General features: G+C 52.3%; 7 protein-coding genes across 7 annotated transcripts, besides 6 other annotated features; 4 read left to right on the top strand and 3 right to left on the bottom strand.

Moving 5' to 3' along the window:
- Positions 1 to 140: 140 nt before the first annotated feature.
- On the bottom strand, positions 141 to 992 carry ACLA_091110 (uncharacterized protein; the record flags this gene model as incomplete). Its single annotated transcript, XM_001272838.1, has 1 exon — positions 141 to 992. One exon carries the CDS (start codon positions 990 to 992, stop codon positions 141 to 143), a length of 852 nt encoding a protein of 283 aa, XP_001272839.1.
- A 702-nt stretch (positions 993 to 1,694) lies between these two features.
- On the top strand, positions 1,695 to 3,394 carry ACLA_091100 (protein translocase subunit TIM50; the record flags this gene model as incomplete). The annotated part of the gene is made up of 3 exons (XM_001272837.1): positions 1,695 to 1,958; positions 2,021 to 2,752; positions 2,810 to 3,394. 3 exons carry the CDS (start codon positions 1,695 to 1,697, stop codon positions 3,392 to 3,394), a joined length of 1,581 nt encoding a protein of 526 aa, XP_001272838.1.
- Positions 3,395 to 3,859: 465 nt separating this feature from the next.
- On the bottom strand, positions 3,860 to 6,207 carry ACLA_091090 (putative C6 transcription factor; the record flags this gene model as incomplete). The annotated part of the gene is made up of 5 exons (XM_001272836.1): positions 3,860 to 4,281; positions 4,342 to 4,477; positions 4,573 to 4,957; positions 5,014 to 5,451; positions 5,516 to 6,207. 5 exons carry the CDS (start codon positions 6,205 to 6,207, stop codon positions 3,860 to 3,862), a joined length of 2,073 nt encoding a protein of 690 aa, XP_001272837.1.
- Positions 4,515 to 4,545: a microsatellite.
- Positions 4,516 to 4,545: a microsatellite.
- A 1,271-nt stretch (positions 6,208 to 7,478) lies between the features above and the next one.
- On the top strand, positions 7,479 to 10,471 carry ACLA_091080 (F-box domain protein; the record flags this gene model as incomplete). The annotated part of the gene is made up of 2 exons (XM_001272835.1): positions 7,479 to 7,642; positions 7,777 to 10,471. 2 exons carry the CDS (start codon positions 7,479 to 7,481, stop codon positions 10,469 to 10,471), a joined length of 2,859 nt encoding a protein of 952 aa, XP_001272836.1.
- A 333-nt stretch (positions 10,472 to 10,804) lies between these two features.
- ACLA_091070 (uncharacterized protein) lies at positions 10,805 to 13,195 on the bottom strand (the record flags this gene model as incomplete). Its single annotated transcript, XM_001272834.1, has 2 exons — positions 10,805 to 12,606; positions 12,700 to 13,195. 2 exons carry the CDS (start codon positions 13,193 to 13,195, stop codon positions 10,805 to 10,807), a joined length of 2,298 nt encoding a protein of 765 aa, XP_001272835.1.
- Positions 10,811 to 10,929: a microsatellite.
- A 1,337-nt stretch (positions 13,196 to 14,532) lies between the features above and the next one.
- On the top strand, positions 14,533 to 17,039 carry ACLA_091060 (putative C6 transcription factor (Leu3); the record flags this gene model as incomplete). The annotated part of the gene is made up of 6 exons (XM_001272833.1): positions 14,533 to 14,724; positions 14,814 to 15,268; positions 15,324 to 15,761; positions 15,816 to 16,084; positions 16,143 to 16,676; positions 16,732 to 17,039. 6 exons carry the CDS (start codon positions 14,533 to 14,535, stop codon positions 17,037 to 17,039), a joined length of 2,196 nt encoding a protein of 731 aa, XP_001272834.1.
- A 401-nt stretch (positions 17,040 to 17,440) lies between these two features.
- Positions 17,441 to 17,476: a microsatellite.
- ACLA_091050 (uncharacterized protein) lies at positions 17,465 to 17,926 on the top strand (the record flags this gene model as incomplete). The annotated part of the gene is made up of 1 exon (XM_001272832.1): positions 17,465 to 17,926. The coding sequence occupies one exon, from the start codon at positions 17,465 to 17,467 to the stop codon at positions 17,924 to 17,926; it is 462 nt and encodes a 153-aa protein (XP_001272833.1).
- Positions 17,477 to 17,498: a microsatellite.
- Positions 17,499 to 17,639: a microsatellite.
- Positions 17,927 to 17,988: the final 62 nt, after the last annotated feature.

Here is a 17,988-nt window from a genome sequence, read left to right as displayed (position 1 = left end):
CTAATCTTGTATTGGATCAGACTACATAAAATCGTCAAAAACTCCACCCAATGCAGCAAATGGGGGCAAGTCGCACTTCGAAACTCGCAATGAAATTCATACACCATGTCGACATCAAATATTGAAAAGGATATACTGATTCATTGGACTGAATTCTGACATTCAGCTTCTTCATCATGATATTCTGGCTTTGGCTCCTTATTCTCCTCCCCATCCCAGTCGGTCCATCCTCGCTGAGTGCCCCAGAGAATCTTCTTCTGCGCCGACTTCGCTTCATGCAACAGGCGCTTCATCAAACCTCCGCCTTTGAGAACGGATGGGTAACCATCAAATTCCACTTGAACCACATTGGGCAACCTTTCCAGAATCTTTTGAAGTAACTTGCCCGCAAATTCACTATAAAAATCCTTGTTGATGCGGAAGCCTTCAAATACAGGATGAGATGGGTCACACTCGATGAAAACTTTTAATGTCCTCACACGAACCATTTTTTCCAATCCTAATCGATTATTCACTACCCAGTCACGAGGAGGCGAGGTCCAGCTCGAGCCCAGGATCAACTCGATGGTAGTCACGAATGGCCGGTATCTAGCCGATAGGCCTCTGACCGTTGGTGTCCGACACCAATCTTGTATCGGAAACACGCGAAACGTCAGCATGGAGTAGAAGTAATCGGTAGCTTCATCGTGGACCCGCCAGGACACCAGAAACAAAGCGATGCGATTCCGATACGGGGCGATAGGAGGATTCCTTGCGGAAGCGCCTACGCTGCCGTTGGACCGTTGCGATTTCCATCGATACGTCGTGAATAGATATAGATCGTAGATGCGCAGACGAATTTCCGAGGGAAGGTCGAGGAAACGGAAAGGTGTCACAATACTGGACTCTTTCAAGGAACTTTCCTCAACGTCGTGGACAACATTTTGGGCCCCACTCTCCAGAGATTGGTCCTGAATCTTCACCTCCTGGAGGGCATCTGCGATGCTCTCCATGCTGGAAGGAGGCACAGCTCCAAGTGAAGGAGGGGAGGTAGAGTGCATAAGTACGTTAAGGATGCTTTTTCTTTTCAAGAGAGAAGAGAAGGACAAGGTGGCGGTAAGTCAATATCTATATTCATGCCATTGGAACTAGTGAGTTCATCAGAACAACCGCGCCTATATGGACTCGACATCAGCGGCCACTCATATCTCACAATACATGAAAAAGTTCTGTATCCCACGAACGGGGCTGCAGCTTCACTGGAAACCTTTGCTGCGGCTCTTGGGAGTGGGATAAAAAAAGATCTTCTTCAGTCTTCCCAGCTAATACAACCCGGCATACATGGAAAAGAGGCCGTGTCGGGTCGAATTAACGTCTGGGTTGAATCAACTTTCAAAACTGAAGAAGAAAAGAGGAGAAAGAAGAAGAAGAAAGTTGACGATGATCGAAGACGGATTTAAGGCGGCGGAAAGGAGCTGCGTGGGTGGGTTCTGCCGCCCGCCGTATGCAGCAAGAGCGCTTTCGACTTTTCTGGCTCCGCGCAAGTGACGAAGACCGACTGAGTTCTATCATTACACAATCAACAGGGCAGACGACCTTTCTTATCGAGTTCATCTCGTTGTCTGTCTCCATATTATTCTTCCCATCTTCAAAGAACTAGCTTTCGAGGAGCGCTTGAGTGCGCTGTCTTCTCTATCCTACTTCCTCTCGTCATCATGCTTAGCCGTGCCGTGCTACCTCTAACAAGACCTGGTGTCCTTGCTTCATCTGTTCGCGTATCAGCCCTCTCTGCCCCCAGAACGAGATGGTACGCAAAGAGCAGCAAGCCTAAGGCTCCTTACAAGCTGCCGGAATCTATCAAATCTCCCCAATCAGAACAGTCCTCGACATCCCCTCAACCAGAGTACTCGGCGGAACAGACCGAGTTCGATACGAAGGCGGACCCCACGAAGAACACTGCGTCGCAGACTTCTGAAGCTGTGAGTAACATACTGCTAGACTTAAGTCGGGCTTATATCTAATCAAACATGATCCTCTTTAGTCCGAGACTGGTCCGACCGCTCCCGAAAAGGATACGCCTCAAAAACCACTTCCCGATCTCACCCAGGGTATTCCATCTACGCTTTTCGCCGAATTGGAAGGTCGTTCGAAGAAAGATGGACAGAGTGGGTTGAATCTGACCGAAGATCCCTCACGATCGGAAGACTATACGGATGATGGTCGGGGTGGTGATATCCCGAAGGATGGTTACGTCTCATCTCTCGACCGCCGCCGGGCTCGGATGGCGAACCTGATGTATGCACTGTTCCTTATTGCAGGCGTCGGAGGAGTGGCCTATCTAGGACGCAACTGGGAAACAGAAGAAGAGGCAAAGGCACATCCGGAGATTCCGTCCGGCTGGAGTTTGTCTTCCTGGTACGGCCGCATGAAGGCTCGTACGGGCGATATCACTAGCTACTACAAGGATCCCGCCTTCCCGAAGCTGCTTCCTGACGAGGATCCTAACATGCGCCAGCCTTATACCTTGGTGCTCAGTCTGGAGGATCTACTCGTCCACAGCGAATGGAGCCGGGAACACGGATGGCGGGTTGCAAAACGTCCAGGTGTCGACTACTTCCTTCGTTATCTGAACCAGTACTACGAACTTGTTCTCTTCACTAGCGTCCCCAGTATGATGGCAGACCAAGTTCTTCGGAAGCTCGATCCTTACCGTATCATCCGTTGGCCGCTCTTTAGAGAAGCGACCAGGTACAAGGATGGAGAATACATCAAGGTAGTTCCAAAATCCCTATAGCTTTCCAGACGCAATGACTAATTGAGACAATCTTAGGATCTGTCATACCTGAACCGAGATTTGTCCAAGGTGATTCTGATCGACACCAAGGAGGAGCACGCGCGCCTGCAGCCGGACAATGCCATCATCCTCGAAAAGTGGGGCGGTGATGCCAAGGACAAGAACTTGGTTGCCCTGATTCCCTTCCTTGAGTACCTCGCCGGTATGGGCATCGACGATGTGCGTCCTGTCCTGAAGTCGTTCGACGGCACCGATATCCCCGTGGAATTCGCCAAGCGTGAGAAGATCATGCGCGAGAAGTTCGAAAAGGAACTGGAGGAAGAACAGAAGAAGCGGCCCAAGCGTGGCTTGGGCAGTTTGGCATCCGCCCTGGGCCTGAAGTCCCCTCGCAGCCTTGACGGCGAGCAGTCCCCGTCCGAGGGTCTAGCTCAGGGCAAGATGCTCTGGGATCAGATCCGTGAACGTGGCCAGAAGAACTACGAGATGATTGAGAAGGAGATCCGTGAGAACGGCGAGAAGTGGCTGGCGGAGATGGCCGCGGAAGAGGAGAAGGCTCGACAGGAACAGATGAAGATGATGAAAGGTTCCTTCACCAGCGTTTTCGGTGCTGGCAAGCAATAAGAACGACGTTATCTTGCGGCCGTAATGCTTGGTGACTCGTGAAAGATCATGCTCTCTCTCCTATCCGCCATAATGTATAACTGGGGTGCTTTCCTTCAGGGCTCACGGGGTTTTGTCTTTAGAGGGTTCTTTTGGCTCCTGGGGATCACGGGGTTTTTTGTAAAATAGCGTTTTTGGTTGATTCGTGTGTGTATAAATTGGAGAAACGTTTTAATGCTGCTTGGTTTGGACAGGAATGGTAGCGTTACCACCATCTCACCTCTTAAATAATAGCTATACAAGGATATTATGTTCCATTGCTTTAAATCTCGAGCTCTCAGTACTGAAAAACAATCCGAAATAGTTACATTGAATGCTGTGTTTTGGGTATAATCCAAATAAGAAAGATATCCTCCCACGCCTAATAGTTATGATTCGCCTCGATTCCCGTACCCCGCCAGTCACCCATTCCAACACATTGAGATACTAAGTGAGGTTTACATCTTGAAAGACAGACACGTCCCAGATCCCCGTCATATCAAATGGAAAACCATCCATAGTCCCAAAAGTGCCCGAAATTGACATCATATCGTCGACGATGTCATTGTTCGTCTGCGTTTCCGGGAGCGAAATGGCGGCCGGGTTCACGATCTGGTTGTCGTAATGGCCGGCCGGATTCAGGGTGGCTTCCACAGTGGCTCCGTTGCCGGGAAGTCGGTTGAGGATGCGCTCGCAGTGGTCCAGACACATGTCGGCGACGTCCCAGTCCTCTTCCTCTCTGACGCGGCGGAGGATGCTCCGGAAGGTCTCGACGTTGGCGAGGCAGGAGCGTGCGACTTCGCTGTCGGTGGTTTCGAGCGCGCAGCGGACGAGGAGCGTGGCGGTCGATGTGAGATGGAAAGCGCTGTCTGGGGGGGGGATGTTAGAATTATCAATCGACACGGGGAATGGGCAGGGGATTGGCGTACAGGGTAGCCAGAATTCTTGGAAGTTCTCCTTACGCAGCGAGGAGATGAATTGGACAATCTCTTCTGCTGATTTCCGACATTCTGTCTGGAAATATCGGCGAGCTTCCGGGTTATCATTCTCGGAGCTGTTCACCTCCTGCAGTTGATCATCATCATGTTAGGAATCGAGCGTTGAGAGAGAGAGAGAGAGAGAGAGAGAGAGAGCACTATGAGAGCGAGGATAAAACTTACCTTGAGTTCTACCCTACTAATGAGCATCTTGAGGGCCAGAAAGGCCAGCTGCATGCTGCTGATACCCGACACGCGAACCTCGGAGCTGTTGCTTACTGGTGTTCTGAGCCAGTCGGGGAGAGAATCTTCCCACATGTCGAGATCCGTTCGAATCTGTCGAAGTTTCTTGGTAATCTCGCGCAATTGGCTGTGCTGCAGACCATATACCAACGGCAACAACTCTCCCAGGATCTCTGTCAAACGGCAAAGCGCAATATGGCAGTGGGCTGCCTTTACCCGTTCTGTGGTCCGGCATGAGGGCGGTACTAAGACATCGATAGTGGGAAGAGGAACATCATATTGATTCTTCGCGATTTGTGGAGGCACTCCATGGCCAAAGCTCCCCCTGATGCGGTAGTCAGCATGCAATTAACGGGCTGCAGCTTTGGAGGGGGTGCATACCAACGGTCATGTACAACGACGCCCCACCAGAGACGGATGCGATTGTTTTTCTCCTGCGGAGATATCTTCCAGTGACTCGGATCTCGGTTGAGACCGAGACAATGAGCCAAAGCGACAGTGCGGCCGCAGCTGATGGCGTTACCAGTCATCGAGAAGATAGGTCGTCCTGTCAGATCCACTAGAGCAGCGCTGATGGTCGACAAGCCGGGTGCGGAGAATTCCTCGTGGAGAGCAGCCACTGTCATATTGACCGCATACCGCACGTCAGGTTTGGGATGACAGGCGAGCTTTGGTGTATGTTTCCAGTAAACTAGTGACATGGAGTACACCTGACACAGAAGTGATGCTGGTGGTTCGCCTGGCGATTCTGACATGTACGCTTCCCAGAAACTCTCTCCATCGAAAATGGGGAACGCGACATTGAATCGGTCCAAGAAACTAGCGCCACATATCCGTTAGTATGCTCTTAGAGTGTCTGTCGACACCGGATGGGGAAGCTTACAGTCTGACTAAATCATGTTTAAAAGGTCCAAGAATCTGTTCAAGAACTTCTTTCTGGTTCTCTCCAGGAGGTACACCAACTCGCATACCCTGCCTTCGTCTGGAGACGGTAGTGTACAGGATGGGTTTTCTAGGATCGCTTGAGTAAACGTTGTACGGGTGGCTTTTTGGCTCAACCGATTTGCTCGAACGCTCCTCAGGAGGCATGAATTTCTCAATGACTTGGGCATCATCGGCCACAACCGGACCGACGATCAACATTGACTCGTTATGAGGATCGTCGAATCCATGGCGTCTGCGATCGCTCCCGCGACTGTCAGAATAGGCCCGCGGCCGACTGAAGTTCTCCTCTCGTCGTCGACCCGGGTTGGGAGAAGAGATAGTGTCGGGAGTACGCTTACGCTTCTGCCCTGCAGTCAAGCTTTCCCCGACATGGTCAACCGACCACCGTTTGGCATCTGGCGCGTCCGATAGCGAGGGATCCGGAACCGGTTCCTCTTGGTAATGACAATCCGCGCCTTGAACCCGGCATAATAGGCACGATTGACCGGGAATATCAACAGTGCATCGGGACTTGCGCTTCCTGCACAGATCGCACGCTCGAACCTTGTGTGACCTGTACGGTCTAGCCCCGGCATTGAAGCTGGGAGAAGGATGCTTCTGCGTCGAGCCATTCTGGGAAGCTGGCGGCATGACGAGCCACCGAAAGGAATATCTTAGCACAGCAAGACAGACAGACACGAAACTATGTCATCCAACTGGAACGCGCGCTAATTGAGGGTCCTGCAGGCTCCACGGCTGGCGGGTGCTTGAAACAGCGCCGAGCGAGCGGGAACGGAAGCAACGGTTTAAGAGGGGTTAATAATGCACAAGTCGGAGGCAAGAAATATAGTCCTCAGCTAGCAAGAGCTTAGGAGGTAACCCAATATCTCTCAGGTAACAGGAATTGTCTCCAAGGTAAGCTGTAGTCTAGGCACTAGACCAATCATCGGCACAGTCACTAGCGCACAGTCGATGAAGGCGGCATCGAACCAGTTGATGGACACTATGCGAGAGATGCTGCTAATGATCGCAAAGCCGTCCGCCGTCGCTCATAATATGGATCTGGTCTGTGAATGCCTTGCGCTCTACAGACCTAGAGGATCAAATATCGCTGTTCATGAAGAATCTCAAAGTACCAGCCCAGTTGGCGAATGAGATGGTTTTGCGGGGAAGTAGTAGTGGCTACGAGTCTTAACTTCTTAAGAGCTCTTGTGAGTTGTGACTTGTCTCTGTTCCACTTTTTTTTTTTTTTTTTTTCCGTTTCAGTTCTGGCTCTTCGTCTTTTTGATGGTGATTCGATTAGTCGATCCTCTCCAATCTCTTGTTTTAAGGTCGTCTTTTTTTCTCTTTCTCACCCATTTTCTTCTTCCGTATCGGGCGAGATCGGTGTGGAGTGATGACTCAGCATTCGTGACCAACCACGTGCCTCCACTATTTTTATCCCTCCCATACAAAGTGATGGTGAACTTCAGCCATGAAGATGACGGTGAGAAGGAGGATGAGGATCAGAACGAGAGGAGAGGGCATCAATCATCAAAGGTTTCATCTTAATCTCGCATCTGATCATCTCCTCTTCTTTCCGATCTGCAGAGTCGGTCCTATCCGTCATGCTCCTTGTCTTTTGCGGACAGCTAGTTGCAATTTGTATGCTTCTGAAACAGCTCCGACTCTCAGACGCACCTAAAGAAACCCGTCGCCGTTGGTGTGCAAACACAGCCACAGGCATCGTTTGGTGCCCGTGTTGGCGTCCTCATCCTTGCAGCCTCCCCCCCCTAACCCACGTCAATGTCACTCCGCATATCCGATTTTCTTACTGCTCGCTTTGTGGATTGGGGATCTTCATTTGTCTTGTCTACAGCGGAGGGAAATGGTTTCGGACATGATATTGCCTCACCTGATGTAGCTGTCTCCATGAGATTACCATGGAGCAAGATGTTCGCACACCCAGCGTCGAGAGGCTCGGGGGCTCCTTTCTCAGTTCGGATTCCATACAAGAAGAGCATTCAGTGTGCATGGAATCCCAGAAGGAAATTCAGAAGCAGAACCTGCCATCTTTCAGTCGCTTACCTCGCAGTGTAATCGAAAAGTAAGTGATCAGGCTTTTCAGTGACTACGAAGCACAAAGCGCTATGGCGAGAACACTTTACAATGCCTTGTCCTTCGTTTCATATTTTGCGCGTTCTGTGTGTGGGATGAGAGGTGTCCTGACAGCTCGTATAGTATTTTATATCTGGTTGATGCCAACAGCTTTGCATCCCTGGCCCTCCTCAATCGGAAATGGAGGCGTATATCGGAATCAACCGCATTTTATGCGTACCATCTATCCCGGTGTCCATCTTTCACCGCGGTGCGGGAATCTATCACTAGTGAAACTAATCCTGAGAATCTTGCGTCTCTAAAACGCCGATTCTTGTCGGAAGCGAGACGAAGTACATTCGAGGTGTTCCTCAAGCCCCGCAGGAAGCTGATCAAACTAATCTCGTCGTCCATGAGCTCCTCGACGGCATTCCCGCAAGGTGAAGCTTTTCGGTTCGCATTCTCACCTAATGCGCAAATGGTCCTCTGTATCAGCTCGTCGCGAATCCTTGTTCTGGATGTGACGACAGATTGCCCGTCAGTGAAGCACGAGCTCAAGATTTGGAGACGCCCGCTTAATGCGACCATCCTAGATGATGGGTCGCTCCTTGCGGTTGTCTCTTCCGATCATCAGGTCAATATATATAGCCTGACAAGCGAAGAAGCACATCTCATCCAAGATCTCAAGCTGAACGAAGTCCCACGGGCTCTGGCGCTATCCCCTAACGGAGGCGTCTTGGCAATTGCATACAATGACAAAATCGAAATGTATGCTGTTGGAGAAGGGGCTCTCGCCACTGAGCGAAGGGCTGTTCGATGCGACGGAGTTGACGCCATCTCGTTCTCGTCGGACGGCGTTATGCTGATTGGCTCTTCTGCAAACTGCGACAGTAGCAATCTGGTCACTATCTCAGTACCTTTCTACACCGATCCGGAAACTGAAGCATCGCCAAGAGAGGTCCAGGTTCGTATGTGGACTACTCAGATTCTATTTCCAGATCTTTTCCCTGGGTACAGCCACGCGTGTCTACTCCCGCTACATACGGAGGGTGAAGGCAGTTGGGTTCTGGGATTCGATCGGCGCATACGAGCGTTCAGAGCGTTTGGGGTCACCAATGCGAATTCTGGGACAACGTACTTTGTCGGACCTATCTCCGAGAGCACTCTTCATGAGTCTTTACCAATGATGGTCCCCTCTGCGGACTGTCAGGGGGAATTGGTTGCGTTGGGATTTCAAGGTTCCGGTCTCTGGGTGTATGGGGTCCCACATCGTCTCGATATTGCGAGTGCGATTGAACATACGCAAGATCTACCTGATGTTGCTCAAGATCGCCGGACTAGGAACCTAGGCACCTTGCCGCATGACAACTCCCTTCGGCTCGAGTGGGCGGTCGAAAAGCCCAGAACCCTAGTCAGTGGGCATAAAATCAGCGATATGTCTGGCCTGAGCGCTGCCCGCTGGGTCCGGGATTCGCCTTCTAAGTTAGGGCGACGTCGGCTGGTGGCTGTGGCCCCTGGCGGTATTAGCCCTCCCACCATTGGTGATGAGGATGTTCCTGTTGATGGCGGAAGAGTACTCCTCTTGGATTTTGAGCGTTCTCCGACCGATGGGCAGGTCACAGAAATCAATATTGAGATTGGAGAAGCGGAGCCCAAATTGCTTCACGAGCCGAATTCGAGTCTGGACTCAGAAGTCGAGTTAGAACGACGAAGAACTCTTCTACACCACAGAGCCGCTGCTTCCCAGATGAGAGCCGCGCCTCGAGACGTCCACCCCGCTGCACGCCTTGATAATCACCAAACACCATCATTCGACTCCCGCAGGCATACCTCTTTCTTTTCCGGCTCTTCAAATGACATTGCCGATAATGGGATACCGCCACTGCCCGATACCCCCTACGACAATACCCAGCCTCGGTCCCAGGATACACTTCGTCGTGCGGCCACCGCCGCATCTTCGAGTCGCGGGCGCTATAACCCCCTCTATCGTGACCGGTGGAGTCGTATCCAGAACGAGCGGCAAACTCCTCAGGTGCCTCAGTTATTCCAGGTTCCGCATGAGAGCGATGCCGACAACTGGGTCCCTCCACCCCCTCCTTACTCCCGTGAGCCTGATGCACCTCTCCCAGAGTACCTCAGACGGACTCTTCTTCCGAGAAGAACGGAGGCTGCTGTCAGAGCCGGTGCAACAGTCCTCCCAGTTCGCAGATCCCAAACCACTCGTTGGGATAATGCGTCTCAGGAAGGCTTATCACGATCTCCTCAACGGATGAACTCCGTCGCTGGCTCTCTTTGGGATTCACAGGAAGAATATGATCAAGACGGCATTTTACGAGGAAGAGATCATACTGCTCGCCACCTACACGACTCACGGGTGCGGCATTTCGACCCCCAGAGAATCGACAGCGGGCCAGCCCAGCAATTCCTTTCGGTCAACCCTCCTATGACCACCTTACAAATGAACGAGCAGTCTTTCATGGACAATCAATGGCACGCTGGCGGGTATGCCGCCCAACCAACACCGCTGGGAACAAGCCATTACCCGCTTTCTATCTCCTCGCCCAATCTACAAGTTCCAGTTCCTGAGAACAGTGCTGCACCCGTCGTGCAACCCAACAGTCGCCTAAACAGCATCCACCGGTCAACAACTCGACGCTCACAATCCCACGACTTCCGGTTGCCACCCACAGGGATACCACATCTCAATCGCCGCGTGTCCACCGATCCCACGCTCTCCATGACCTCAGCGAACGAGCTATGGCGGAGGCGGATCGAGGAATGGAACGAACAGACCATCTACGAGCGGAACAAAAGGCGAACAAGATGTATCGTGATGTAGTCGTGGCCGTAGATCTCTTTTCTCGTGCTCTCTGCTTAGCAATTCTCGGCGCGAGGCTCTTTTCATACTTGTATTGCGTCTATCTTTCTCCTCAAAATTTGGATACCCATGAGATTGAATCTCATTTGCGTCACTGGGTGCTGTCCTTTTTATTATGATAGATGTGGGCAAAGTCTTTCTGTATTGCAATTTTTTTTGTGATCCATGACAGATATGGTGAATTCAAACTCTAAGCAAATGGTATATCATAATCATAATCATCAGCAACATCAACATCAACACACCAAGTATTATAGAACAGATCACTCCGAATAGAACAGATGGGCTCTTCACTCAGGAACCACCGCCTCCACATCCGCCACCACCACCACCACCTCCTCCTCCACACCCACCACCGCCGCCGCCGCCGCCGCCTCCACAACCTCCTCCCGCTCCTCCACCATCACCGCCACCGCCACTGCACGCTCCTCCCATACCACCGCAGCCTCCAGCTGCAACTCCGCCCCCACAGGTACCGGCAGCGCAGTTGCCGTCCGCGCCTCCGACGAAGCTCATACAGCCGGGATTCGAGACGTAGGCGTCAGGGTGCACGCCGGGGTCACACATGTACGGACCATAATAGGGTATGTAGACCGGCACGCCCCAGTAGATCGGGACAGGATACATGCCCGGATCCGCGGCCGAGGAGCGCTGCTTTTGGTCATCTGTCTTGCCGAGCTTGCGGTTCCTCCTCTCGGCGCGCCGACAGGCCTTTTCGTAGTTAAGTCGGAGCCTGAGGGTGGTCAGTTTCCGCGCATCGACGCCGAGAGCGGCATCCTTTGTCTCGGCACGGACGGAATTGTGGGCAGAGATGTGTGGGTTTTTCTCCGGGTCGGGCGAGATGTCTGGGCGGTCGTGCAGGGTGGCGGCGGCTTCGCGGGCTTTGGCTGTCTTGGAGGAGACGAAGGGCCCGCTGCGGAGGTCCGGGGCGCGGATGGCTTCGCAGTACCAGCATGTACACTCGCTGTAGATCTCGCCGTCGGTGAGGTTCTTGTATGCCCTACTAGTCCATTCAAAGCCCTCGGAGAGTTTGCCCTCGTCGACTTTGTCGTCGTGGTCGATGAACGTGGCAAACCTGGATTGTTTTTTTGAGTGGTGGACGGAGTATTGGAAGTATCGTCCGGGTGCAAGCTGGTGCGTGTGCCAGGCGAGATCGACGTCGAGGGTGGGGACCGCCATGCGGCGTGGGTTATCTACCATGATCTGGAAAAATACTTGGTACTTGCGAATCAGGCGGCCCATGGTCGCCATGACAGTCGGTGAGTGTAGCCAGTCAATATTGTCCATCTTTTGGACAAAGGTACCTTGTCGGATGACTGCGCCGACCAGATCAAGGGCAAAGGGCCCAGTGTTATCCCAGTAGTGAGACATCATGCGGCGGAAAGCCACTTTCTCTCCTCTCAAAAGCATGGTTTGCGAGCCACTGTCATTGGCCTGCCGCATGACCTGTCGATCCTTGAGCTTAGATTCGAGCTTATCGCGCAGTTGGCTGACTGTCGCGCATCGATCTTGCCGGGCATCGGTGTAGTCAAGGAGATAGTTACCCAAGACCTTGACGAAACGGTTAGGGAATGTCATCTGCTGTTCATGCCGGCGTCTACCATTGATAGACTCCGGAACTGCTTGCAAGTTGTACAGTGTCCCTGGCATGGGCAACTTGTCCACCAGGAGAGCTAGGACGTCCTTCCTGAATTTCTTGACTCTCAGTCGCTCGTGGTTGATTTCCAGTTTGCATTTAGGGCACTTCGCGCTAAATTTCTTGTCCGCAAAGCCATCGAACTTGGAAAATGCGCGATGAATGGGGAGAGAGATCCGACCTTGTGTCCAGGGTACTGAAATTATGTCTCCACAGCCCGGACACTCGATTAGCTTCTCCAGAGGGTCGTGTAGGTTGTCCCACGCGCATCGAGTGGTATATTCGAATTTTGTCTTTGCGCCGGCTCCCGCATCATAGTCCAAGGTTTTGTCATTGATGCAGTCATTGATTGCTACCCAAGGGAAACCGCCAGCCCAGGCTTCCATCCTCCCGTCTCGGATGCAGTCCTCAAGGTAAGCTCTGGGGTTCAGCATGTGCGCATGCCATACCATGAGAACATCTGTCGATGATCATTAGTCGCCATTGCAAATGAATGAGGCGAGTCCTTGGTAGGAAGACAAAAAAAAAAAAAGAAGCCCTTTCATTTACTTACCTAAAGGCGGCAGCAAGTGCCTCTTCCAAGGGGTTGTCTGGCTTGGTTCCGTGATTTTATTGTAGCTTTCATCTCTCAAGTCCCGGACGCGGAGGTGTGATCTGGAACGGGGAACGCATAACTTCCACCACTTGGCGTAGCGGTCGACTGCTCTAGCCGTATAAACCGCCCATCTCTTCTCCCGGACCTGGGCGTGAACTTCCTCCACGTGCTCAGGGAACTCGGACAGTGATGGCTCACAGAGGCCAAAGAGGCCATCGGTGTTAGCGATGTTGTCACGCAGGTCAGCCAGCGCGGCGAGGAACTTGAGATGGGCGACACACTGATCCCCGGTGACGGTCGTGGAGACGGCCGACCCTGGATTGCAGGAGAGATTCAGTGGCGGGATGGTCAGTGGTTGCTCATCAAGTTGGTCATACTGAGGCGGTTGGTCAGTCGAGGGACATTCCTCGCTATTTCCTGCGTCATTTTTCACAGTGTTTGTGTCCGAAGTCATATTGACATGTATACTAGGGATTGAAGATCATCCAGTATTGGTGTATGGGATGGAGAGGGGGGGGGGAATCTTGGATGATAGAGATATCTTTTGGAACCGACGGAGTAAGGTAATGTGTTGTATTTGCCACAGATAGATGTTATAGCTCTGAGAGAAACTGCTGTTCTTCTGGCTGAATAGATATTATCAAGTGTTGGAGAGGCGAGGTCAGTATGAACACTTATATACAGTGCTTCGATGTAAGATGATGAAGAACGGGCGGTTATACCAAACGATAGGTCGTTCTGACCACCATAGATTGCCAACTCTGGTGGTATTGTTAAAGATAGCTCAATTCAGTTCGGTGTTCCAATATTGTCATTGGTAAGAATGAAGCTTGTACTCTATTCTTCGCTTATTTCATGCTGTGTTGAAGTGCTACAGACAATGAAGCGGGGGATCATGGGGCAAGGGCAGTGCAAGGCTGAAGACAGAAACGGGGCAATGCGACATAGCCTCCGAATCACTGCAGACTCAATAATGAGCTAGTGAGATTGGATCGATTTGGATCGTATGTCCGAATGGCGTCCGGAGGCTTAGTTGGACTTAGCCTCGTGTTGAACCGTTGGCACATGGTTCGTGGAAGGCTTCCAGGCTTCCAGGTCATGGGCATCATGGCCTGATGGATGCATGTTTGGATTGTGGACCGATAGTCTGAATTCTGATAGACCGGTAGAATCTCGTATAGCAGTGCCTTGTTCTTGGAGGATGGCAAGCCATGAATGAATAATATCTTCTTTGACGTACATGGATTGGAAGAGAAGAGAGACTACGGGAGTACTCCAGAGGAAAGTGCCTTGGGCCCTTGACACCTGAGGCAGCATCACGTGGGGTGCTAGACTGCCACGTGACAGCGAGATCGGACAGTTTGTCCTCGTTTTCCCCCCGCTTGTTACTCATCCACAGCTGAGTCGATTGATGATACAGAACTGAGAGATCATTATTATTATTATTATTAGTTGGTGGCTTGAAGGCAGATCCTACGCGGAAAATACTGTCGGACTTTATTATTATTATTAAGAAGATTATATTCTCGCATCCTTTTTTTATTTTGTCGCCGTGATTCGCTTTGGTGGTGGAACGTGGTCGGTTACCTGCCCCAGCCCGAGGAACTTTTTTTTTTTTTTTCCCCCTTTCAAGCTTTATCAGCCGCCCGCAGCCCAGTTATCGTCAACGCTCCCAGCCTGGCGTCAATCGGAGGATCGTCGAGCGGAATCGGAGGCGGAGGTGCGCAAGGGGACATTCTGGAGCCGAGGGCAGGGAATTCTAATAATGCTTCTGTCGTTACCGGTCCCGTAATGGGAGGTACTGGCCATTCATCCCCTGCTGTCGGTTCCGATGGCTTGGGTCACGTTAAGAAGCGCAATGTCGCCATGGCGGGGTTGGACAGCTCCCCTGGCAGTGTTGACGAGGCCGAGGATCTCGATCAGCGGGAGGAGAAGAAGAGACAGCCAGTGAAGCGAGCCTGCAATGAATGTCGACAACAAAAGGTCGGTAGTTGTTTGTCCTTACCGTTGCCGGCTTCGATCAATTGCTATCCAATACCAGCTGTACTGACTGTTTGCTTCTGCCCCGATAGCTTCGATGCGATGTGGTTCAGGACCCTTGGACGGACTGCTCACGGTGCCGCCGTTTGAGACTTGGGTGCAAGATTGAGTCCAACTTCAAGCGAGTCGGGAAGCGGAGTCGCAACGCCGAGATGGAGCGGGAGATCATTGAGTTGAGGAAGCAGATAGCCAGCGTGCAAGCCAGCCCTGTCGCGAGCATCTCGCAGCAGCAGCAACAGCCTCCCTCACTGCGGTCGGCACACGTCACGCCCAAACAGGAATCGACTCATGTCAGCCCGGCAGGAGTTTATCAAACGCCCTCCGCGATATCGTCTGATCAATACATGGGATCCCACGAGGCTGTTGCATCGCTTCTGGATCTCCGCTCGGGCTATGATGGCTCGAACTTTATGAGGAACGGAAACCAGTTCAAGCGAATTGAGGACGTCGTCGTGGTGCCGGAGAGGGTAACGGAGCTTTTTGATCTGTAAGGAACCCCTCCGATACTTTGTTCAAGCGATATCCTAATCTGACTAAATCAGGTTTTTCATGTTCTATCATCCTTTCCTTCCGTTCCTTGACCGACAACGGTCACCAGACGATCACTACACGGCGTCCCCACTGCTGTTTTGGACTATCATCAGCGTAGGCGCGCGGCGATATCAAACGGATACCCACCTTCTCAACTCGCTGGCTGGTCCAGTCACACGATTAGTGTGGAGCACGTTGGCAGACATTCCGCAGAGCTACCACGTCGTAAAGGCGCTATGCTTGCTCTGTTCATGGCCCTTCCCTACGAGCAGCACTTCGACGGACCCTACGTTTATGCTGTGTGGTATGATGATGCAGGTTGCTATGCAGCTTGGTTTACACCGACCCTCGCATACTCAGGACTTTAGTAAGTTCCGAGTGGAGCTCATCGAAGAGGAACTCAGGGATAAGGTTCGAACATGGGCCATCTGCAATGTCGTCGCACAACGGTAAGTTTTCATGCACTTGGCGGCTTCGTTGCTTTCCATGCTGATGCATCTTAGCGTCGCCACGGGCTATGGTCAACCACCATCGACTCTTTATGACTGGACGCTATTATCGAGCGGGCCAATGGATCCCAACTTCAAGTTGCCCGAAGATATCAAACGTCGGCTGGACATCGAAATGTTCTGCGACAAGGTCACGAGAGCGCTCTACACCAACCGGCGGGATCCTGTTGGGCTATGTAGTGATCAAGAGAGATTGTCGTTGATCTCTTTTCTCTCCCGTGATTTTGATGAACTTGAGGAACAACTCAAGTCGAAGACTGATGGTAAGTACCGCGTTTTCTCGTCGGATCTCTAGACCATTTTTGATTGACGTTGTCTTAGCTATCACCGATCTATATCTACGGGCTGCCAATCTTCATCTGCACCTGTCGGCGTTCTTCGACGACACGACCGGCAGGGACTATCGAGAACGTCTCCTCTCACTTTACGTCGCAACAACATCGTTCCTTGAGTCTACAATGTCTCTCGAGACCGACGTCGGCCCGGTCCTTTCCTACACACCCTACTATGTGTATCAGATGATGGTCGCGGCAGCATGCACACTTCTCAAGTTGTGCAAGAGCTTTTTCGCATCGCACATAGACATGGAGTATACCAAGAGTCTTTTCAACCGGACCATCTGGGCCATTCGGGGCGTGTCAGTGTCCAGCAACGATCTCCCCGAGCGGTTGGCGGAAGTTCTCGCCCAGATGTGGAGGATGGGCAGTACCCAGCATCAGAAAGCGACAGCTAACAGCGCCGAAGTGGATGATTCTCTGATGCTGAAGGTACGGTGCCGCATGAGCATGTCTCTCCTTTTCGACTCGGTCTGGCGATGGCGAGAGGATGCTCAGACGAAAGGGCGCAATATTGAAGGTGTGTTCTCTCGTTCTGATGAATCTGTGATTCTCAACTAACATATCAATCTCAGCTTACCTGAAGAATCCGACCAACCCCGATTCGAATGCCGAATCATCCGCATCGTCTAGCGCAGGGGTGGCAGGACGCACTTCGTCCACGCCGGGTATCCCTGGCGATCCCAGTCTCGCGCCAGCTCCCATGCTCGCACAGGGCAGTCTGGGAGTTTCCGCAGCGAGCGGAGTTGCGAATCTGCCCAGCGGCTTCCTCGAGCCCAACTACGAGGTCTTCGATCCGTTGAACTGGCTCCTGGACGGTCTGGTTGATCTTCCGTACTCCTATTCTGCCATGTCCGGTATCGAGTCGCAGGGTATTGCCTAGACAATCTTATCCCCCCCCCCCTCTTGTCTTGGATTTGGATATAAAACGGCGTTTTTCTTTCACTCTCATGGTTGGATGTTGTTGTTTTTTTTTTCCCCCTTGCTGCGAATCTGTCGTTGTATCATATATATACCACGTTAACACCGCACACCTGGGACCGGAGCAAGGAGTCAGTCGGTTGCCCTTTTTCTCCTTCTCATGCCATTTACGTCTTTCTACTGATGACTACTCATGTACGGAGTATCGATATGACCCAAGAATATACTACTTTAGTGACGAAGAGTCGACCTCTTGTGTCGTGTTGGTGTCTAGTGATTATGTAACGCCTCTCCGCATCCATCTCCAGATTCAACTTCTCCCTTCACCAACTCACTCCCACCACTTCCACTTCTCTTCTCCTTCCAACGCCAACCCTCCAAACCCAAATGTCTCACCACCAACAACAACAACAACAACAACGCCCTGATCCCAAACCCAACCCCCCACAGCCCCAAGTTCAAGCCCAACCCCCCTACCAAACCCACCGCGCCGCCTCCACCCTCCTCATCCCCCACCGCCAAGCCCTCGCCAAAGCCAAACCCTCCAAAGCCAACCAGAACCAGATCCTCCCCGACCGCAGCGCCCACGCCCTCCCCCGAACCACGCGCGCCCCGCCGCAGACCAACGCAGATAAGAACCGCAGACGAGCCACCGAGGTGAATCTCGCGGCGGCGCCGCAGCCGTTGCTGGATCCGGTGTTGTGGTCGCGCATGCAGGAGCGGGCTGGGACTGCGGCTGGGAGCGGGTCGGGGGCGGATGGGCGGAGGGGAGAAGGGAGTGGGTATGGGTATGGGCGGATGGCGGTTCGGGGCCGGATGGGGGGGTTGGGGAGGGGGAGGGAGGGATGAGGTATCATATGGGTATGGCTATGCGATAAATAGATGGATGGATGGATGGGCTGGGACTTGGA

The sequence above is a fragment of the Aspergillus clavatus genome, genomic scaffold, assembly GCF_000002715.2.
Source record: "Aspergillus clavatus NRRL 1 1099423829798 genomic scaffold, whole genome shotgun sequence".
Taxonomy (NCBI): Eukaryota; Fungi; Ascomycota; class Eurotiomycetes; order Eurotiales; family Aspergillaceae; genus Aspergillus; species Aspergillus clavatus.
The sequence above is the reverse complement of the archived record's forward strand: the minus strand, read 5'-3'. Positions and strand labels throughout refer to the sequence as shown.